Source organism: Carassius carassius, chromosome 29 (genome assembly GCF_963082965.1).
Source record: "Carassius carassius chromosome 29, fCarCar2.1, whole genome shotgun sequence".
Lineage (NCBI taxonomy): Eukaryota > Metazoa > Chordata > Actinopteri > Cypriniformes > Cyprinidae > Carassius > Carassius carassius.
In genome coordinates, this window is record NC_081783.1 from 23,630,853 (window position 1) to 23,654,825 (window position 23,973).

At 43.6% G+C, this 23,973-nt stretch overlaps 1 protein-coding gene across 2 annotated transcripts in view; it reads right to left on the bottom strand.

The window, feature by feature from the left end:
• Positions 1 to 5,134: 5,134 nt before the first annotated feature.
• The window catches only part of LOC132109946 (lysozyme g-like), a 31,129-nt gene continuing 12,290 nt past the window's right edge, over positions 5,135 to 23,973 (bottom strand). For both annotated transcript variants that reach the window (XM_059516431.1, XM_059516430.1), the window contains exons 5-6: positions 5,444 to 5,588; positions 5,135 to 5,327 (exon numbers count right to left, since the gene is read on the bottom strand). In XM_059516431.1, the coding sequence (XP_059372414.1) occupies positions 5,194 to 5,327; positions 5,444 to 5,588 (279 nt within the window). In that variant the 3' untranslated portion in view covers positions 5,135 to 5,193. The remainder of the gene's footprint in view (positions 5,328 to 5,443; positions 5,589 to 23,973) is intronic.

Below are 23,973 nucleotides of genomic sequence, written 5' to 3' on the forward strand. Positions count from 1 at the left end.
TCTGGATTGGATAATTAAAACATTTGAAGTAAAGAGAGAATGGTCTGATTTTACCTTTGTGAATGAGACACAAATGTCACTCTCTAGCCCCTTACACACTGCGATTTCGGGAAAATACACGGTTAATGTGTCCCGACAATTGTTCCCGAGTCGCTAGATTTTGCTTTCACACTGTCAGTAATTACCAGGAATATGTGCGTGCGTTCACACATCTGTGACCCCATTCAAAAAAGTTTACATACCCTTCAATCTTAATACTGTGTGTCGTTTTATATTTTTAATGGGGTCACAGATGGTACAGATCTCTGGGCACTAGAACATCTAGACATAAAAACTGCCATCTCCAGCTTAAACAGCTAACATATGAATCATTACCTGTGTTCTTTAATTCCGTGCATTCTCTGCCCCACTCCCCTTTTTTTCTCCATGCACCACTGAACTCTGACCCTCCGATAACCCACCCCCCAGCTCCTACATCAACAGGTCCTTCCACTCCCCCATCCCACTAACACACACTGACCCGCCCCAGTCACTTTGTGCAGCACTGTCACAGTGTCTGGGTTGTGTCCCCGGGTTTCCACTAGATGTCCTCCTTTCTCACGGTGTCTGTCACCTTATCACTTCCTGTTCCCTTATTTGGTCACCTTCCTCCTTGTTGAGTAATTGATTGTTCCCCACCTGTCTCCTGTTCCCTCATTATCCTTCTGTGTATTTATACCCGGTCTGTCTGAGTCTGTGTTACGGAGTCCTTGTTTAATGTCCTATGATTATTCATGTCCGTCAATTTGCTTCTTGCCTTGCTTTGCCTTGTCTTCGTGTCTTGTTTATGTTGGAGTTGGATATTCTGGTTTTGACCCTGCCTGGACTGTTTACCCCTTTGGATTACCCTCTAATAAATGACTTACCTGCAACTGGTTCCCTCTCCGTGTTTCCTTGTAACACTGATCGTGACAAAAGAACTCCGTCCCAGTAGGAACCAGCGGTATGTCGTTTTTCCGTTCCCCAGCCAAGATGGCGGAGCGGCGAACCAAGTACCTTCGGTTGACCGCCCTCTGCCAAGAGGGCAATGAAGTGGGTGCCCTGGCTCAGGTGTTCTGGTCCCTGGCCGAGGGCATGGGCTACATCGATGCGGCCCTTAAAGACTATTTCAATGGCGGGCTGGATGATCCAGTGTCTCCGGAGGAGATGGCGCAGTTAGAGACACTGGAATTCTGGGAATTTGTGCGCTACCTGCGGCATCGGCTTCGGTGGGATGCCCCAGCCACTCCTGTCTCTTCCGGCGGGGTGGTCGTCAGCCCAGCACCACTGCACAGGATGGCTACCAGCCAAGCGCCACAGCACCAGATGGCCGCTAACCCAGCGCCAATGCCCAAATTGGCCACCGTTCCAGCGCCACAGCCCAAGATGGCCGCCAGCCCAGCGCCAATGCCCAAATTGGCCACCGGTCCAGCGCCACAGTACAAAATGGCCGCCAGGCAAGCGCCACAGCACAAGATGGCCGCTAACCCACCGCCAATGCCCAAATTGGCCACCGGTTCAGCGCCACAGCCCAAGATGGCCGTCAGCCTAGCGCCACAGCACAAGATGGCCGTCAGTCCAGCGCCACAGCACAAGATGGCCGCTAACCCAGCGCCAATGCCCAAATTGGCCACCGGTCCAGCGCCACAGTACAAGATGGGCGCCAGTCCAGCGCCACAACCCAAGATGGCCACCTGTCCAGAGTCATGGCCCAAGATGGCTGCTTGCCCAGCGCCGCTGCACAGGATGAGAGTCACAGCTGACCCTCTGGAGTCGAGTCAGGTTCCAGTGAACTCTCCAGAGTCGAGTCAGGTTCCAGTTGACCCTCCGGAGTCGAGTCAGGTTCCACTGAACTCTCCGGAGTCAAGTCAGGTTCCAGTTGACCCTCCAGAGTCGAGTCAGGTTCCAGTGAACTCTCCAGAGTCGAGTCAGGTTCCAGTGAACTCTCCAGAGTCGAGTCAGGTTCCAGTGAACTCTCCGGAGTCGAGTCAGGTTCCAGTGAACTCTCCAGAGTCGAGTCAGGTTCCAGTTGACCCTCCAGAGTCGAGTCAGGTTGCAGTTGACCCTCCGGAGTCGAGTCAGGTTCCAGTTGACCCTCCGGAGTCGAGTCAGGTTCCAGTTGACCCTCCGGAGTCGAGTCAGGTTCCAGTGAACTCTCCGGAGTCGAGTCAGGTTCCAGTGAACTCTCCAGAGTCGAGTCAGGTTCCAGTGAACTCTCTAGAGTCGAGTCAGGTTCCAGTGAACTCCCCAGAGTCGAGTCAGGTTCCAGTTGACCCTCCAGAGTCGAGTCAGGTTCCAGTGAACTCTCCAGAGTCGAGTCAGGTTCCAGTTGACCCTCCGGAGTCGAGTCAGGTTCCAGTTGACCCTCCGGAGTCGAGTCAGGCTCCAGTGGACCCTCCGGAGTCGAGTCAGGCTCCAGTTGACCCTCCGGAGTCGAGTCAGGTTCCAGTGAACTTTCCAGAGTCGAGTCAGGTTCCAGTGAACTCTCCAGAGTCGAGTCAGGTTCCAGTGAACTCTCCGGAGTCGAGGCTAGTCACCGCTGACCTTCCAGAGTCAGGGCTAGTCACCGCTGACCTTCCAGAGCCAGGGCTAGTCACTGATGACCTTCCAGAACCAGGGCTAGGTACCATGGACTTTCCATAGACTAGGCTGGTCACCGTTCACCTTTCAGAGTCAAGTCAAGTCACTGGTGATTTTCAAAGACTGAGTCAAGTCACTGGTGATTTTCAAGGACTGAGTCAAGTCTCTGGTGATTTTCAAGGAATGAGTCAAGTCACCGGTGATCTTCATGGACAAAGGCAAGTCACCATTGATCTTCATGAGCAAATACAAGTCACCAATGATCTTCATGTACAAATACAATTCACCAATGATCTTCATGAGCAGTGTCAGGCCAGTACCAATCTTCTGGAGTCCAGTAAGGACACCAGAGGATTACCAGAGTTTCGTCGTCCCGTTGGTCCAGCCGCACGGAGGTCTGCTCCGCCTTGGGGGGCTCTGGTCCTGACCACATGGCCGTGGTGGTCTTCTGCTCCGCCCTGGGGGGCTTCCGCCCTGACCACACGGATGTGGTGGTCTTCCACTCCGCCCTGGAGGACTCTGGCTTCGACCACAAGGACGTGGTGGTCTTCTGCTCCACCCTGGGGGCTTCATGTTGTTTTTTGTTCTTGTGTTCACTCCTGTTCCTGTTCCTCTCTGTCAGTCTGGCCCTCCGTCCCTCCCCCTGAACCTCCTCCGGTCCTCCTCCCTCCTGGTCTCCCTGTTTGGTGTTCACACTTCCGGTGTCTGTTCCCCATGTTTTTCTTTTCTGGCCCTCCATCCCTCCCCGAGCCTCCACCTGTCCGCCTCCCTCCTGGTCTCTGTTTTGTGTCTGTCGTGGAGCGTCTGGGAGCCGCTCCGTAGAGGGGGGGTACTGTCACAGTGTCTGGGTTGTGTCCCTGGGTTTCCACTAGATGTCTTCCTTTCTCACGGTGTCTGTCACCTTATCACTTCCTGTTCCCTTATTTGGTCACCTTCTTCCTTGTTGAGTAATTGATTGTTCCCCACCTGTCTCCTGTTCCCTCATTATCCTTCTGTGTATTTATACCCGGTCTGTCTGAGTCTGTGTTACGGAGTCCTTGTTTAATGTCCTATGATTATTCATGTCCGTCAATTCGCCTCTTGCCTTGCTTTGCCTTGTCTTCGTGTCTTGTTTATGTTGGAGTTGGATATTCTGGTTTTGACCCTGCCTGGACTGTTTACCCCTTTGGATTACCCTTTAATAAATGACTTACCTGCAGTTGGTTCCCTCTCCGTGTTTCCTTGTAACACCGATCGTGACAAGCACTGGACTGCAAACTACCTCCTCTGACAGTTTAAATAAACACTGCTCTCTGAGCTTTTTGCCATTTTAAACAGACTGATAAACTCTTTTTGCACTACATTCATTGTATCTGCACTGTTTATCACACTAGTTATCACATCTGCCACTTTATCAAGTTTTTTGTTGTTGTTGTTTTTTTTTACAATATCCTTATTTGTATTTGAATAGTTTGTATTTTATATATATTTAATCTGTATTTATCAGGTTTTTTTTTTACATTCGACTGCTAGTGTTTAGTGTTATCTGTATGCACCAAGGGTCTAATAAAGCAATTTTAATTCTCTGTAGTGCTGTATGTGCTGTACATGTGGCAGAATTGACAATAAAGCAGACTTTGACTTTGACTTGTTGTACATTCAGCATATGCCCATCCTCAACTCTCACCTGTAGCGGCTGTTGCTTGAGACAACAGGTCCCGTTGGAAGGGAATGTACTACTAGGGAGCTGTAAGTTGTTCTGTCTCCGAAAATCACAACTGCAACCAGAAGCACAGTGTTCTGATCTTGTGAAGCACCAACAGCATGACCTTGACTGGGGAAAAGCATATTTGTGCTTTTTTGGCCTGTACCTTGATAGCTCATCCCCTTCCAGGGGTACACTTGTTATAAGAAACAGTGGGCAAAATTAGCTTGCATTGTTCGCGATTCTAGGGTCATACCCAAGAATTTGATGTTCTGAGTGGGATAAAGCATGCTGTTCTGCCCTTGACACTTCAAAAGGTCTAGAACTTGGTTCTGGATAGCCGGTATCCTCCTAAGTTTAGCTCCAACTTGCCACAAGACACCTGCCTAGAAGTTTCTAGTATGCCTAGAGTGGAGGAGTGGATCTCTGCTTGCAATTTGGGTGTGTCCCAATCTGGCAAGTGGGTCAGTCTGCGTACAAACTGAAGTGTATAAGCGCTCCTGAACATGTTCACCTCCCAGTGCCTCCCAATGTTCTCTGAATGCAATGTTCTCAGAGAAACATTACTCTACAATGTCATGTGTGAATGCAGGATTAGGCTTAACATCGCCCTCTGTCGTGGAGAACCACAAGTTGTTGTGATAAATAATATACACATGATTTGAGTAAATAGATGATTTTTATTACCATCATTACAGGTAATTCACTGCAGCTCAGTAGTATCATTAATATTGTCATATTTTGAAAATGCAAACTCTTAAAATGGTTTGAAAAGATTATATTAGCAATCTAATATCTATATAACTAAAGCATGTAACTAAGCATATCACTACAATAGGCCTAATTTTAAAAATAAAGACTTATAATCTTGAGTGGTTGTAATCATTATACTAATTTAAGGCTTTTCTTCTTCAGTAACCCTTGCTTTTGAACCACTGGGCTCTGGCGACAACATCATTGGAGTAGTCTTTTCCAGTGGTTCTGGCATCGATATTCTCATATGAACTGACGGTACTCACACCTGCATTGTAGGCTGATATTCCCCCTGAAACAGAAATTATAATACAACTGAGACATCTTCTATATGCCTTTATCTATCTTTTTTATGTTTTGTGATATTTATGTAAATTTTTTTTATTGTACATGTTATTGTAAACCCACCTTTAAAGCATTGCTCTTGGGACCACATGGGAAATTTTGCCTTAATTTCTTTAATGAAGCTAATGAGTATCTCTGTAGCTTGTGTGATATGCTCCTCACTGTCCCATGCAACGCGTGGATCTAGAGTGTGGAAGCGCCTGTCAATCTAAAAGAAACACCATCGAAGAGGAGAATAATTAGACATTTTCAGAAATGTTTAAGGTACCATACTTATTTTTGCATACTTTGTAACTTCTCCTTGTTTTGCATGATACATCTGTGACAATTTCTAAATAGGAGTCAACTTGAATTTAAATCAAATCAAATCAAATCATTTTTAGTGTCACCACAGCGCAGAAACAATTTCTGTACAGTATAGACAGTACTATTACACACCTACAGACTTATACTGATGGCAATGTGCAATATACTCATACATACTGTATACTCTGTACTATTAGACATACTTACAGTTAACAATTAGAACATTATACACAGTATGTACAAATTCTACATTATGTACACATATATACACAAATTTATATGCAAAGGTGCAGCAGATTATACATAAACTGGATACGCAAAAAATGCCATGGATATGCATTGGATGGTATCCAGTGGTAGCAGATAGATTATTGTATTAAGTGCAGTATGCATGTATAGTCAGTCCAGTACTGAACTGTGCTGGAGTTGAAGTGCAGTGCGTGGCATACTGTATAGTGGAAGTATGTCGTAGGGCAGGGGTACTCAAGTTCATAAGGCCAAGGGGGCCACATTTATACCACATAAAATACAAAGGGCCACATATTACAATTTGCATCATAAGACAGTTCAATCATAAGACAAAAAACTCTTGCTTGTCCTTGTTCTATTAAAAAAAAAAAAATACTGAACATGAAAATGATACAGATTATATTATTATTATTATTATTTGTAATCTGGGACTATGGAATGGTTTAACTATTTGAAAAAATGCATTCACACTGAACAAAGTCAATGTTCAAACCCAAACCATGAGCAAATATAGTTCACAAGCCTTGATAAAAAGTGATGATGGGTGGCTGGAGTCACTGATGATCCTCTGGGCTTTCCTTATATACCGCCTGGTGTAGATGTCCTGTAGGGAGGGAGGCTCACCTCCAACGATGTTGTGGGCAGTTCACAAAACCCCTTTTCAGAGCCACGGTTGCCAGCGGTGCTGTTTCCAAAAGCAGGCAGTGATGCAGTCAGTCAGGATGCTCTCCACAGTGCAGATGTAGATTGTTCTGAGGATGCTGCAGCTCATTCCAAACTTCCTCAGCCGTCTCAGGAAGAAGAGGTGTTAATGTGTCTTCATCATCACTGCATCTGAGTGAGTGGACCATGTGAGATCCTCACTGATGTGGACGCCGACGACCTTAAAGCTGTTAACCCGCTGCACAGGTGTCTTGTCGATGGTGATGGGTGTGGACTTCCAAAATGGGGTGGAGTCTCTTTGCGCGAAGACTTTCACTATTGGGTCAGGCTTCAGCCAATTGTTATTGACTTATATTACAAAATAAAAATTTGGAAATTAAACATTGTTTCATCCATAGGGGTGCCTAATTATTATTATTATTATTTTAAATAATATTATTTCAATTAAGGTTACTATATTATGGAAATATTATATTGCATCATGGCCTAAAGGGTTAGTTCCCTTGAGAATGAAAATTCGTCCATCTTCTAGGCTACTCACTCTCGAAGCATCCAAGGTGTATGTGACTTTCCTTTTTCAGAATAATCCAATTGAAGTTATATTAAAAATTGTCCTTGCTCTTCCAAGCCTTTCAATGGTGTTAAGCGGGTGTTTGTTGTATTTGTTTTAATATGAATATACAATATATAAATGTATATCTACAGTAGGTGGCCAGCCTATCTGGGGCTTACCGCCGCGTGTGCGGTGGTAACTGTAATTCAGTCGCGTGTTAAAATCATTCGCGAAACTACCGCCAGGTGGCGCAAAGGGACGGATTGCGAAATGAATGTAATTGTAAAATGAGATAAAAGAAGGAAGTAAAACAACAATAACATTATGATATAACATTGTAACATTTAAAAAAAAAATATATAACATTGTTACATTAAAAAAAAAAAAAAAAATTTTATGTAGGATAGTCTTAGGCTACGGTCTACTAAACAAAAATTAAAAGAAGACCTTAACACAAAGGATCATATGCATGCTATTTTTATTAAACAGTAAATAAATATAAGGCCTATATATATATAAATATTTAAAGGATTTGTTGTAAAATATTTTCCTATAGCCTATTTTTTTCCTCTCACAAACTCTGATTTATTTTTTAGCGTGTTTAAAAAAAATGCAGCAAACAAAAATAGGTGATTGATCCGTTAAAATGAAACCTATACACGACTCATATATTTTTTTCCTCTGACAAACTTAATTTAATTTTTAGCGTGTTTAAAAAATAAAAAATAAAGAAAACATTCAGCAAATGAAAATAGGTGATTAATCCATTAAAATGTGTTAAAAATTTGTTACTCTTGGTTAACAGTAATTATAATTATTTTACTTCAGAACAGAGCCTGGGACTAATCTAGGTTATCCATGTTTTTTTTTTTTCATTGCATCTGAAAATGACTTTGTTCATTACATTCACTTCAAGAGATCTGGCGCAGATCAGCCTCCCGCGAAACTCAGCTGTGGACGATTAAAAAAATGTTTGAAATAAAGCAGTGCTTCTCTACCCGTAGCCCGTGACGAATTCAAATGCGGCCCGCACCACATGCTGAATAAAAAAAAAAAAAAAAAACTTTATCATTTTCTAAAATTTTATTGTTTACATCAATTAAAAAAAAATTATGCTACTAATGAAATATAAGCTATATCCTAATGTTTTTATGTGATTTTTTTTCTACATATATTATTTTCAGACATGAGCACTGGCATAAGCATTTAACGAACACATACAAGCGCGCACTTTGGCAGAATTCAATTCAAATAGTCATCAACAGCCATTAGGTAAATTGCCTTTAAGGTAAAATTGCGCATCAGAATGGACACATTTGTTTTTTAAGGGAGAAAAAAAAGAAATTCAAAAAATGCCAGCGAATGAACATGTAGAAACTGTGAATAGTCGCAGTTTCAGTATTGAAGGAGAAGTGCTGGATTTTCGTTTGGTTTTTTTGCCCCGCAACTCACTTGAAGAAGTTCAGATAAATGGAAACACCATACACTATGTAACAATCCTTATCGTCATTGGAGAGTGTGTGCCGAGGCTCATGAGCAGACGACCGCGCGGACAGGTGCGCGTGGTCACTAGGCTTCAAAAGCAAAATTGCACATGTGCAGGCAGAGTGAAGAAGCTCATTGCTACTCGAACCTGTGCAATCCGTCAGTAAAAGAATATAAAGACAGTCAGATGTGCAATAATTATGGGCAATTGCAGAGCAAATTGATGAAGTCTGCGTCCGCGCTGGCCTTGTACGCGTCCGGATTGCTCATGCGGAAAGTATAACACAGGCGTTACAATCGCAACTTCTTTGTGTTATTCCTTTCAAGCTGAATCTCACAAAATTGGTCAGCCCGACAGCATTAGGTGTTTTATTTATGGGGAGTAGAATTGTTTATTTCAATGAATGTGATAGATTATATATCATAATAGTTAGGCTATAATATTATAAATCAGGTTGGTTTGTATTGCTGACGTAATATGTAAATTATATGCGTAGACTTGCACTTAGACCATAGTGCGGCCCGTTGGAAAAAAAGGTTGAGAACCACTGATATAAAGGTTGCTGTCCCATTTTATACAGGAATTGTTCATTTAAAATAAATCGAATTATATTGTTAGTTCCAATTATATTGTTAACACAAGTTCATTTAGAACTGTTTTTTTTACTTATAAACTCCTTGAGAATTTAAAGAGTAACTAAACCCTAAACCAAATTTTTTTAGTTAATGATCTATAAGAATGGGGCTTTATTAGTGTTGTTCATTGATTCGAGTAACTTTTTTGACATTTGAGTATAAAGTGTTTTAATTCTACAATATATGGTGTAAAAACGTCTGAGTGCTGCCCTCTTCAGGTTGAACGGTGGCTACTGCAGTTGATTTTTCCTATTGGATGTTGCGGTGGCAAGTGACGTAAGCGGTGGCAGGTGACGTAAGCGGTTTCCAGCTCACCACGCCCCTTGGTACGAGCTACCACGCCCTTGGCAGTATAAAACCATCAAAATGGCTGTAGTGAGACAGGAGCTGGAATTGCGAGTATTGGTAACGACCAGGATAGACTATTATAGCATCTATTTAGCATAGCAATTATATAGTTATTTAGATCTTAAAGTTAGCGTAGATTTATCTGTATTTAGTACAGTGGTCAGGATGGTACGGAGGTGTGTTGCTGGTTGCTACAGCACTGCTGGACTGCATAGTTTACCAGCAGACTTTAAAATTAAGCGCCAGTGGTTGCATGCATTTGGCCTGGAAGACCGCAAGTTCCCGCCTAGAGCTCGAGTGTGCAAACTGCGTTTTACAAGGGATTGCTTCTCCAATGCAATGGAGGTGGAAATGGGCTTCTCCACACAGCTCGCGCTGAAAAGCGACACGGTGCAGGAGGTAAGACCGCAGTTTGAGCCAGCGGCTCGAATTGATATGAACAGACACCCTCCACTTCAGGTGAAAGTGGGGGAGAAAAGTCCTCTACTTCAAATGATCGCTCTGTTGCAAAGCTACTTGCGTCATTACAGTCACTCTCCATTTTAGCGTCTCTGACAGCTGCTGTCAATCAATCCGTCACTACGGGTCTCAGGATCACGCCGCACTCGCTCAGCCCCGCCCTAGGTTCGTCCCCTCTATCTCCGCTGTGATCTGCCCACTTTTCAGCATTTTTCAAATATTGTCAGTGGGTGGAGTCAGGCTCTGAGCAGGGGTTTAGTTACACTTTAAAGTTAGTTTAATAGTATTTAAATTCAAGTTTACAAAAGGTTTTAATTGCTTAAATTATTTTTAGTAATTAATAATATGTTATCATGTTTATTCTTGTAAAAAATACGTGTTTATTCTTTAGGAAAACAAGGGAAAAAATAAGGGACAATCCGAATATTTGTTTTGCTTTACCTATTTATGTAAGCTACAATTATTCCAATAATAATAATAATAATAATAAAATAATGTCATTAAAAAATACCATTGGCCTGAGTAATTTTGACCATTATAGAATTGTGACTTTAAAGATTAGTCATTTAGGTGGTAAAAATACTGTGAATTTAATAATGGCATGGATTTCAGAGCATAACAACCGAAGGTTCATGAAACATTAGCCAATAAAGCATTTTTTTAAACAACAGAACTTAAAGTTGTGAACTAAAATATTATTTCAACCATACAGTGTGAATAAATAATATAGGCGAACTAGGCAGCCGCCTATAGGGCGGCAGCTCAGCCAGGGCGGCAAGAGAGAAGGCGAGAGAGAGAGAAGGCGAAAGAGAGAGAGAGAGAGAGAAAGAGAGAGAGAGAGAGATAATTATTAATTTATTTGTTTGTTTCACATTAGGTATAAATAAAATAAAAGCTATAAACAAATAAAAAAACTTTACATTTCGAATAAAAATTCCCGCACGGCAGCGCCCTATTAGTAGGTCTATATGCATGCAAAATACTTTAATGTATATTCAAAAATGTCAAACCGAATAAATTTATCTGGTCATGAGTAATCGCCTCCGTGGAAGAGCGCTTTTCGCTGCTTAGAGACCATGGGCGCGTATTTGGATTTTTATATGACATCGCATCTCTCAAAGAAAAGGAGAATAGAATAGCCTTCAGGATTGCTTAGGACTGGAAAAGGCCCTGACTTATGGAGACTCGCGGGATGTTGATGGGCATGAATTGTTTGAAGAGCTGACTGCTTTGGGCAGACGCCTGGTTGCTGGATCTAAACCACTGGATGCGCTTAAATTCATCTGTGAAAAAGGGATGGAAAACAATTTTCCAAATGTTTTTGTAGCATTGAGAGTGCTTCTCACTCTCCATGTCACTGTGAGCTATGAGAACGCAGTTTCTCCAAGCTTAAACTGATAAAAATGATCTCGAGGATGCAATCAAAGCGTTTGCCGTTGCGAAAGCCCGATGCGCACGCTTCTGAAATGTGTGAATGTGTGTATCAGTCAAGAAAACAATCGAAAACTCCAGTTTTGTGAGCTAAAAAAAATGTGTGCATATGTTTAGTTTTATTCTGTACACTATCTATTAGCCTATAAAACAGAATTTATACTTAGCTGTTGCATTGTGTAGGCTACCCTTCTCACCTTTTTGCAGAATGAAAAAATTAAAAACTCTGAAAACATGCTTGCACGTTTTTATTTTAGTGTAATTTCATAGATTAAAAAAAATTGTTTACATGCATCTTAAGGATCCCTAATTGTGAATGTGAGGGGGCGGCACAATCGTGCTCTGCCTAGAGCGGCATTTGTGTCACGGTTCATGAATTCACTCTCTCTCTTTCGTCTAGCGTGCTGTTGTGTGTGTGTGTGTGTGTGTGTGTGTGTGTGTGGCCACTGATCAGCCATGATCAGCAGCGCCAGCTGGTTTCAATTGTTTGTTCCTATATAAGTTCAGTAACTGGTGTTTCCTGTTGTCAGATCGTTGTTTCTCCCCGGTGTGCTCCCGTGCCCTTTGTTCCTGCCTAGTCTTCCTGTCTTCGTCGTTCATTCCTGGATCGTCACTCAACACTGGATTACAGCTTCTTCACTAGGATTACTCACTCACCAGGATTCAAGGGATCGTCACTGGACCGAGCACCACCACCTGTTGTCCACCGAAGTCCCTGCGTCATCTGTCCATCAGCCTTGTGTCCGCCCGCCTGTGTCTCCTGTGATCTTGCTCATTTTCCTGACCTTTTGCTGTTTGTCAATAAATACGCCTTGCGTTTACATCCTGTGTCTGTCATACGTTACAATTTATGCTTGCGCTGGCCCTGGGCTCATGATCAATAAGTTGTATTCGCCTCTATCTGATTCAGTAAAGTGAAACCGCAGACAGTGAAGCTTGCATCACTGAGCGCGCAGGACTCGCTTTGAGGCGGGAACAGAGGATTCCGCTTGGTCTTAAAGCCTCCCGCAAACATCCACGATCACAAATAACAATGATTTTCGTAAAAAATAATGATTAATTATTAATTGATGATTTGTTATTATCATTATGGTCTTGTGAAAATAATAATATGGGCTGCGAGAAAATTATGAATACAAAGAGTAGCTAGTGCTGCTGAGTGCAAGCATGTTTCAGCCCAGTAACACACGTTCCTCAGAGCCAAAACATTCAAATCATTCAAATATTATTCAAATTCTTTTGAATAATATAACGCATAATATAATATAAATAATACTGCACACTTTTTAAATGTGTCAAATCTAAAATATGGTTTAATACCATGTAGATTAGAGAAAATATTATCACAGGTTCAGGCACAGGCTTGACATTTATCCTGCTTGAATTCGTTCTAAGAAATGCACATAACTTCATAAGTACCAAACTTTCATCTGTGGATATTAAATATTAAATATTTCAACTACAGTGTTTTTCTTTCATTTTCCCTGACTGAAGCCATCAAATCTAACACATCAGTGAGGCAAAACTGACGTCTATTAGCGAAAATGTGCTTTGATGCGCTTGTTTGATAACTTGTGGTTAAAGTGCCACTCAGCGGTCAAAGTCTCCAAATGCACTTTATACCGCCGCTGCCGCGGTACGTGCGGCAGTAAAATAGGCCTTTTGGATGTCTACTTAGTGTATACATAGACTGAAAGGAAAAATATATACAACCCGAATTCCGGAAAAGTTGGGACGTTTTTTAAATTTTAATAAAATGAAAACTAAAAGACTTTCAAATCACATGAGCCAATATTTTATTCCCAATAGAACATAGATAACATAGCAAATGTTTAAACTGAGAAAGTTTACAATTTTATGCACAAAATGAGCTCATTTCAATTTTGATTTCTGCTACAGGTCTCAAAATAGTTGGGACGGGGCATGTTTACCATGGTGTAGCATCTCCTTTTCTTTTCAAAACAGTTTGAAGACGTCTGGGCATTGAGGCTATGAGTTGCTGGAGTTTTGCTGTTGGAATTTGGTCCCATTCTTGCCTTATATAGATTTCCAGCTGCTGAAGAGTTCGTGGTCGTCTTTGACGTATTTTTCGTTTAATGATGCGCCAAATGTTCTCTATAGGTGAAAGATCTGGACTGCAGGCAGGCCAGGTTAGCACCCGGACTCTTCTACGACGAAGCCATGCTGTTGTAATAGCTGCAGTATGTGGTTTTGCATTGTCCTGCTGAAATAAACAAGGCCTTCCCTGAAATAGACGTTGTTTGGAGGGAAGCATATGTTGCTCTAAAACCTTTATATACCTTTCAGCATTCACAGAGCCTTCCAAAACATGCAAGCTGCCCATACCGTATGCACTTATGCACCCCCATACCATCAGAGATGCTGGCTTTTGAACTGAACGCTGATAACATGCTGGAAGGTCTCCCTCCTCTTTAGCCCGGAGGACACGGCGTCCGTGATTTCCAACAAGAATGTCAAATTTGGACTCGTCTGACCATAAAACACTATTCCACTTTGAAATAGTCCATTTTAAATGAGCCTTGGCCCACAGGACACGATGGCGCTTCAGGACCATGTTCACATATGGCTTCCTTTTTGCATGATAGAGCTTTAGTTGGCATCTGCTGATGGCACGGCGGATTGTGTTTACCGACAGTGGTTTCTGAAAGTATTCCTGGGCCCATTTAGTAATGTCATTGACACAATCAGGCCGATGAGTGATGCAGTGTCGTCTGAGAGCCCGAAGACCACGGGCATCCAATAAAGGTCTCCGGCCTTGTCCCTTACGCACAGAGATTTCTCCAGTTTCTCTGAATCTTTTGATGATGTTATGCACTGTAGATGATGAGATTTGCAAAGCCTTTGCAATTTGACGTTGAGGAACATTGTTTTTAAAGTTTTCCACAATTTTTTACGCAGTCTTTCACAGATTGGAGAGCATCTGCCCATCTTTACTTCTGAGAGACTCTGCTTCTCTAAGACAAAGCTTTTATAACTAATCATGTTACAGACCTGATATCAATTAACTTAATTAATCACTAGATGTTCTCCCAGCTGAATCTTTTAAAAACCGCTTGCTTTTTTAGCCATTTGTTGCCCCCGTGCCAACTTTTTTGAGACCTGTAGCAGGCATTAAATTTTAAATGAGCTAATTAAGTGGATAAAAGTGTAAAATTTCTCAGTTTAAACATTTGCTACATTATCTATGTTCTATTGTGAATAAAATATTGGCTCATGTGATTTGAAATTCCTTTAGTTTTCATTTTATTAAAATTTAAACAACGTCCCAACTTTTCCGGAATTCGGGTTGTAGACTATCCGAATGCTTCCCATAGTACTGTACATTTGCAAAGAAAACATTGTAAGTCAAGCAGCTGGCTGGGGAATAGTGCAAGCTGACAAGTAGTGCAGATCATGTAAAAATATATGAGTTTTTTTTTCTCATATATTAAATTGTATATATACTAAGTTGTACATGGGTAACTGAGGGGGACTAAACAGAAACACTATTTAAAAGAATGGTAAGCATGAGCAACCTATTAAATAGTATTAGTCATAACCTCTGGCTAATGTTTAGACTTGTGAGTTTGTGATCGTGGGTCACACGTAGAACGGCCGTCATGGGGCACCCTGAGCGACATAGATTCTTAATGAACGAGTAAAAATAAAGTAAAGAGTTAAATTAAAATAATCAAATGTCAGAAGAATAACAATAATAATTAGAGACCGGCAAACAACCAATTTGCCTTTCAGCCTAAATTCGAGGTCATACTAAAATGGAGTTAGATTAAATAATAAAATGGAGTCAGATTTGAGTTTAACCAATATTGAATAACTCTGCACGTTGAAAAGACCGAACATGCAAGAAACCTTCAGCCAGCACCGGATACCTTCCTTGGACTGAGTGCGTGGGCCTTACAATCATATCTCCTAAACTAAATATAGAAAGTCTTTCCCTCTTCCTCTGTCTCCTTCAAGTTGATACCTTCATAGTGACTGAACCTGTCTGGGTACACACCAAAAGATAATCAGGCTGATTTTGGGCCAATTTCCCCCCTTCCGACAATCCTAGCTATGTCTCTATTATCTTGATGGTTCTACAGATTATCTTATCAGATTTTCCCTTGGTGTGAGGTGTGTTAAGAGTGTCCGAACCTGATCGGAAGAACGTCGGAGCCGCCCCGATCGCGTATCGTAAATATTCAACATGTTTAATATTTATGATCAGAAATCCTGATGTGTGGGGGGAATTCCCGAGGACAAACGCGCACACGCTCTGGAGATTAGCACGTGAAACGAAACAATATCCAATCAGAAAGCGAATGATGGAAGACAGAAGCAGTCATGATGCAGCACAAAGTGAAATTGATGTGGACAGCAGAAATGGAGGATCAGCTTATTGATCTGTGGTAACAGTACGAATGTTTATACAACATGTCGTGTATAAAATCATTCCAAACATTATCATTGCAATTTCTTCCTGCATATCGCCCGCCATGCTTTTTCTGAAGTTTAGCGAGATTTTGCAAGATTTCCTCTGTTCACAGTCGAGACTCTGGATAAAAATCTGTTTGTGTGTGGTGTGCTGTCTTTGTCACATCATGGCACACCACACACTATAGGAGCAAAATGGTTAAATCTAGGATTTTTTTTATCCTCATGTTGGGGGTCTATCACATTTTGATAATCGTATAAGATTTAAAAAATCTTTTGGTGTGTACCCAGCATAATTATCATCATCACCCCAGCACTTAATTTCTGCCCTTCACCAGGCTCCCAACAGGAGTGAGTGTGTGAGAGAGGAGGGGCATTGGAAGAGCCAGGGCTGGCGGTGTGTGATGGGGCACAATGGAGCCTCATCACCGCCGCTGTTTAAATGCCGAATGGGCCTCTCCTCGGGAGACCGGTCTCTTCCCCTATGCATGCACGCTGGTGTCCTCGTGGGTCCAGGAAGGGTGCGTGCCAAGCCGTCTAGTCCCTTAAAGCGCCGCGGCCAGAGAAAAAGATGCAACCGCTGGAAGAAGCTGCACCCCCTTGCGCCCCGTGGTTTCTTGTGCTCACTCACAACAATTATCCACTCCCGCCTTATCAGCCACAATACCTAGCCATTTAGTGTGCATCACTAACTGATCACACCAGTTAACCACGCAACATATAGCCCAAACATTTTAGCTCCCTAAATCTGTACAGACTTGCATTGGCTTCCTGTGTTTTTCCCTCTCCACCTGTTTTACACCTGTGTTCAGATCATCCAGCCCTGCCACCCACCTGACCAGCCAGCAACCTGACTAAGTGCTGCAACAGACGCCCCCCCCGCCTTCCGATCAAACCAAGGCTACAGCCACAGAGAGCCAGCCAGGATCATCAGTGCTCTTGCCCAGAGCCATATCACCCAGTTGAAGCCAAACGGAAAACACCCACTGCGAGGCCCGGAGGACTGGGAGCATGCGCAGAACCGCCAGACCAACTGGACCAGCAAGTGACAGTGGATGAAGAGAACAAGGAGCTAAAGGAGGAAGTGGAAAGCATCAGGAGGCCTCTACAAAACCCACACGGACACTGAGCACAGAAAGCAGATGGAATAGAAGCCAGAGAGGCACCAACAGGCTGAAGCTCTCTTAAAGGATTAGTTCACCCAAAAATCCAAATTATGTCATTAATAACTCACCCTCACGTCATTCCAATCCTGTGAGACCTCCGTTCATCTTCAGAACACAGTTTAAGATATTTTAGATTTAGTCTGAGAGCTCTCAGTCCCTCCATTGAAACTGTGTGCACAGTATACTGTCCATGTCCAGAAAGGTAAGAAAAACATAATCAAAGTAGTCCATGTGACATCAGAGGGTCAGTTAGAATTTTTTTAAGCATCGAAAATACATTTTGGTCCAAAAATACCAAAAACTACGACTTTATTCAGCATTGTCTTCTCTTCCGGGTCTGTTTTGAGATTTCAAAACACTGCAGTTTAGTGATATCTGGTTCATGAACGAATCATTCGATGTAACCGGATAACCTTGAACCAGTTCACCAAATCGAACTGAATCGTTTGAAACGGTTTGCATCTCCAATAATCCACAAATGACTTAAGCTGTTAACTTTTTTAACGTGGCTGACACTCACTCTGAGTTAAAATAAACCAATATCCAAAGTAATTAATTTACTCAAAGAGTACACTGACTGAACTGCTGTGAAGAGAGAACTGAAGATGAACACTGAGCTGAGCTAGATAATGAACGAAAGATTGACTCGTTCTGGTGTCAAGAACTGGTTCAAGGTCAGACCAGCCCACAACCCAGATCTTTGATAACCAGCCACTGACCACAGGGCCAGCCATTCCATCACCAAGTAAAGCATTACCCAGCCACTACAGCTAATAGCTGCACATCCAGCTTGATCCAACACCTGTCATCATACCGGTCACCACACAAACCCAGTATCAAGACTCCTGAGGTACCCAATTGAAAAGGGGAGCAACCAGGACAATCTGCTGACTACTGCCAGTGCCAAAGCTGCTCTTCACAAGAGGCAGAAATGCAGAGCTAATGCTAACTAAGTGGACTGACTCAAGACCACCTAACATCAAACTCAAATGGCATCTGCACTCTACGCCATGCCTGATTTACCCTCATCACAATGAGTTTCATCTGACAGCTGGATTCACTAACTACACCAACATAGCCAGAACTAAAGGGGGTGCCCACTTCAGCAGAACACTGCTCCCACCGGAGCACACACTACTCAGATGACAAAAAGAGCCAGCTCTGCACTTCCTGAATCATCCAGCGATTCTCAAGTCACAACGGAACATGGCAAGAGATCACAGAGATGTGCCTCCAAACTTCAATGGCCCTCAACAGGCAACGCAACCGTACAGAGGACCAATGCCCTCAAGCCACATGGTCAGTGGCCCTTTAAGGACGCAATGTTAGCAGGTGTTTTGTGGGTTAACAGCAAACCTCTCCCACAGCAACACTGCACGCTGGACTTCCAGTCATCAAAGTACAAGTGACAGCCATCCTGATCATCCTTCAAATCGCATCGACTCACAAGAAGTGCATCAGATAACGTCTAAGGTTACTTATGTAACCCTGGTTCCTCGAAGGAACGAGACAATATGTCGAGAATGAATGGGGAATGCGTCCAGCACGACGTCTCTGAATAACGTGTATAATCAGTCCAATGGAAAGGCGTGACGTCATAGGCGTGTGACGTCAGAGACCAGGAAGCATAAAAGCATGAGTGGCGAAGCCGGTAATCAGCCTCAAAGGATGAAGCAAGAGATGCCGGAAGTGTGGCACTGCGACGCAGCATCTCATTCTTTTGAGGAACCAGGGTTACATACGTAACCTTAGACGTTCCTCTTCAGGAACTTGAGCTGCGTCGAGAACGAAAGGGGAACGAGAATGCCCAAGCTGCCAGACTTTCAAATCTCTGCCTAGTGTGGAAGAGCACACTAAAGCAAGAGAGGGAGAAGGAGCCTAACAGAAATAGGGGACAACCCATCCAATGGCCAAACTTCGGAGGAAACATGTAACCAGAGGGTTTCTGCCCACTGACTGGCCACCGAGAGGGGCGCGGTAGGCCACCATGGCTGCCACGTAGACCTTCAGGGTGGAGTGGGTCCACCATGCGGAGAGCCTGCAGGAACTCCAGCACTGTACCAACCGGGCAGTTAACTGGGCCGAGCTGGCGGTCTCCACACCAAGAAGTGAAAATCTTCCACTTCAAGGCATACAGTTTCCTCATTGAGAGAGCTCTGGATTGGAGAACGGTCTTAACTACCTCGGTTGAGAGACTGGAAGCTAAGAGTTGTGCCTCCTCAGAGACCACACCTACAGCCTCTAAGCACCATGCGGGGGCGCACCCTCCGGATGCGAGAGGAGATCTCTCCTGAAGGGAACCTCCCATGGAGTGGCATCAAAAAGAGAAATCAGGCCCAGGAACCATACCCAGCCCGGCCAGAACAGGGCTACTGACAGCAGCCGGACTCCGTCCCGGCGCACTCTATCCAGAACTCCCGGGAGCAGAGCAATCGGCGGAAAAATGTACAGATGAAGCCTTGGCCACGTCTGTACCATGGCGTCCACCCCCAGTGGAGCTGGATGAGGAAGCCAGAGGGGACAGTGCGATGTCTCTCGAGTCGCAAACAGATCCACCAGAGTCTGGCCAACATCTCCAACTCTGCTTCATCACCTCGGTGTGAAGCCGCCATTCCCCGGGCCTCGGCCCCTGCCTCAACAGGATGTCTGCTCCCATATTAAGATGCCCAGGAATGTGGACTGCTCTGAGTTAGAGGAATTCGACCTGTGCCCACACATGGATCTGGTACACTAGATAGATGCAGTGCAGACCTCCTTGGTGGTTGATGTAAGAGACCACCGCTGTGTTGTCGGTGTGCACCAACACATGGTGACCTCTTAGGTCTGGGAGAAAATAACGAAGTGCATGAAGCACGGCCAGCATCTCCAGGCAGTCGATGTGCCATGGGTGGCCACTCATGACCGCACCCCAGCTGGTGAGGGACTCGTCCGTCGCTAGCATCACGCAACGACAAGGAGCTCCCAGCACCGGGCCCTGAGACAAGAACCAAGGCTTCCTCCACATATCCAAGGCATGTAGGCAGTGCCGCGTGACCTTTAGCATGCGAAGTGGGTTTCCCCTCAGGGTAGTCCAATAGTATTCACGTTGGACACAGCTGCCATCAGACCCAGCAATCTCCGTGACTGCTTGACAGTGAGTGACCGGCCTTCTCTCACTCTTGCGACTGCAGTGAGGATCGACACGATCCGAGCAGGTGACATACGTGCCTGTATCGTGGTCGAATCCCACACCACGCCCAGATAAGTGGTTCTCTGTACTGGAGACAGCACACTTTTCTTGGCGTTAAGTCTTAACCCAAGGAGGGACTTCCTCGATGGCCTCCGTCCTCAGAGAGAGTCCACTTCTGTTCCATTACCAGAGCCTGCTTGGGGCCCACCAGAACTGGATTCTGTGGCCTCTCACTATAGCGTGCAGGACCCACTGAGACACATTTGGCAGTAGTTTTCACGCTGCCAAGTAATCTACTAATGGAATCAGCCTCTCAAGACTGATCTCTGGTGTCATCAGAGCAATTAGCTCGGTGCCCTGAAGCAGCGGATTGGCAGGAGACGGCCGAACTAGCAGCTCTGGAAACCTCACAGGAGGTTGCGAGCCTCTTAGCACCGCTACGTTTCTGGGTAGTAACTGAGAGAAGCACTCGCCGGAAATCTCTGTGCCCTGGAACAGGTTGCCAGAACGATCTCCTGAGGGCACTGAGGAGAGACGGGCACCATGTAATGCGGTGTACACCACTCTTCCCCAGAGGGAGCGGGTCCTCAAAACATCCTAGGCCTTAGGCGTCAGGATGTTATGATGAAGGCTATCTAGCGAAAACAACGGTCCGCAGAACTGCTTTCCACTAGAAGCCTTCGGCCTGGGAGCGCCACTCTTACTCTAGCATCTGCGGAGTACAAAAGTGACACCCCCGGCACGAGGGGCTGGAACATGGTTGGGACTGCTCCACCCAGCAGACCCTGACCGCCTCAACCTCCTCAGAGGAAGAGAGGTAAACACGTGGGGGGGGGGGGGGGTACGTTAATGTATGCCCACAATGCACCCTGTGCTGGTCACCACAGTACTAGAGACTACAGCTATAATAAGGCCTTAAAAGTTAGGCCCGACAGGACCCGAGCCCAACAGATTTCGGACTGAGCCCGACAAGTACATTTTGATTGACAGTTTTTTAAAAGCCTGAACTCATTTACAGCCCGACATTATTGAAATGTGGGCACGCACACAGCTCTTTTCCCTTTTGTCAAGAATGAGTCATTTATACATGTTTTAACATAATTTATTCATGACTAACGTAGCTACAGGCACTGTTGGGAACGTTACTTAAAAAAAGTAATTAATTATAGTTACTCACTACTTGTTCCAACAAGTAACTGAGTTAGTTACTGAATTACTCTATAATAAAAGTAACTCGTTACCAAGGAAAGTAACTATTTGCATTACTGTTAAAAAAAAAAAAAAAAAAGCTGCCATGTCAAAGATTTTTTTTTTTTTTAGCAGTTTTCACAAGTCAGTTAAAATGAGTAGAACAGACAGGTGTTCGTACATAACTTTCGATATTTATTGCACGTCAACAGACAGCAAGAGTTTTATCCTGCACTTCATGTATTATCTTTGTAAGAAAAGTGTTTTTGGCCACTAGCTTTGTAGATGCGTGTGTATCACATTACATGTGCACATTACATGCACGTTCTTGCCTTTGACCGCAATGAATTTGAAGTAGTGCTTATATCTCCACCAGAGATGTATAGTAACGAAGTAGAACTACTTCACTACTGTACTTAAGTACTAAAAGGCGGTATCTGTACTTTACTAGAGTATTATTTTTTTCTCCTACTTCCACTTTTACTTCAGTACATATTTTCGATGAGTTTAATACTTTTACTCCGATATTTTTTTATGAGCGTTACTCGTTACAATTATAAAAATGTTACGAATCATTCCATTACAAACAGAACTGTAGATGGCAGGCTTGATGAAGCTGGCACATCATTGAGCGAATCAAGCGATTAAGAAGACTGCGCGTGCTGACTGAACTGCTGTGAAGAGAGAGATGAACACCGAGCCGAGCCAGATAATGACTCGTTCACGAGTCAAGCACCGGTTGCATCGGTTTTCGAATCACCAGTAGTTCTTTCTGACAGTTCGATTCAATAAACCAGTTGAAGACTTTTTGCGCTCGACGTAATGGCGTCATTGGCGTTGACTGCAAGCCTTCGGTTTACCTGGTAGAGTTGTGACGTTCGCGAACGAACCGATTCTTTTGAACGGCTCATAAACATGAACGATGGGAGCCGAGTCACGGCTGGAGGGGAGCCGTTCTTTCTGTCGTTCTTTTTCCTATGCGTATTTCACACAGATGCACACAAATGAGCTCCTCCGCGAGACAGAACAGTTATAGGGGGAGGGGCGCACCCAGCGCAGGCCAACCCTTTATAGCGTGATGATATTAGTAATTAGTTGTGCATGTTCATTGCAGCCCACTTTGTTATTGTTCATTGACTTGGAGGGGCTGATGTCCTATTTGCAAAGTTTACAGTAGTAATAGTATGTAGTATGTAGACATTTCCATTTTATTTATTCTAATTTTATCTACTTTAAATATTTTTTGTTTTATATCAAAATGTTCTTGTGTGATAACAATGTTCTTGTGTGGAAGTGTTTGTAGTAAAAGCTGTTTTGCACAGAAATTCATTGCAGTCGGCTTTGTTTTTGATGTTTATTTGAGTAGGTATTGTATGAATAACATACGTCAACATAGCTTTACACACACACACACACACACACACACACACACACACACACTTTGTACTAAAGGTAAATCCAAAATAGTGATGTCACTGTCTAAGCAGAGGGATTTGTGCAACCCTATGGAACATACAACCCGAATTCCGGAAAAGTTGGGACGTTTTTTAAATTTTAATAAAATGAAAACTAAAGGAATTTCAAATCACATGAGCCAATATTTTATTCACAATAGAACATAGATAACGTAGCAAATGTTTAAACTGAGAAATTGTACACTTTTATCCACTTAATTAGCTCATTTAAAATTTAATGCCTGCTACAGGTCTCAAAAAAGTTGGCACGGGGGCAACAAATGGCTAAAAAAGCAAGCAGTTTTGAAAAGATTCAGCTGGGAGAACATCTAGTGATTAATTAAGTTAATTGATATCAGGTCTGTAACATGATTAGCTATAAAAGCTTTGTCTTAGAGAAGCAGAGTCTCTCAGAAGTAAAGATGGGCAGAGGCTCTCCAATCTGTGAAAGACTGCGTAAAAAAATTGTGGAAAACTTTAAAAACAATGTTCCTCAACGTCAAATTGCAAAGGCTTTGCAAATCTCATCATCTACAGTGCATAACATCATCAAAAGATTCAGAGAAACTGGAGAAATCTCTGTGCGTAAGGGACAAGGCCGGAGACCTTTATTGGATGCCCGTGGTCTTCGGGCTCTCAGACGACACTGCATCACTCATCGGCATGATTGTGTCAATGACATTACTAAATGGGCCCAGGAATACTTTCAGAAACCACTGTCGGTAAACACAATCCACCGTGCCATCAGCAGATGCCAACTAAAGCTCTATCATGCAAAAAGGAAGCCATATGTGAACATGGTCCAGAAGCGCCGTCGTGTCCTGTGGGCCAAGGCTCATTTAAAATGGACTATTTCAAAGTGGAATAGTGTTTTATGGTCAGACGAGTCCAAATTTGACATTCTTGTTGGAAATCACGGACGCCGTGTCCTCCGGGCTAAAGAGGAGGGAGACCTTCAAGCATGTTATCAGCGTTCAGTTCAAAAGCCAGTATCTCTGATGGTATGGGGTAGAGCCCGACCGATATATCGGCCGGCCGATATTATCGGCCGA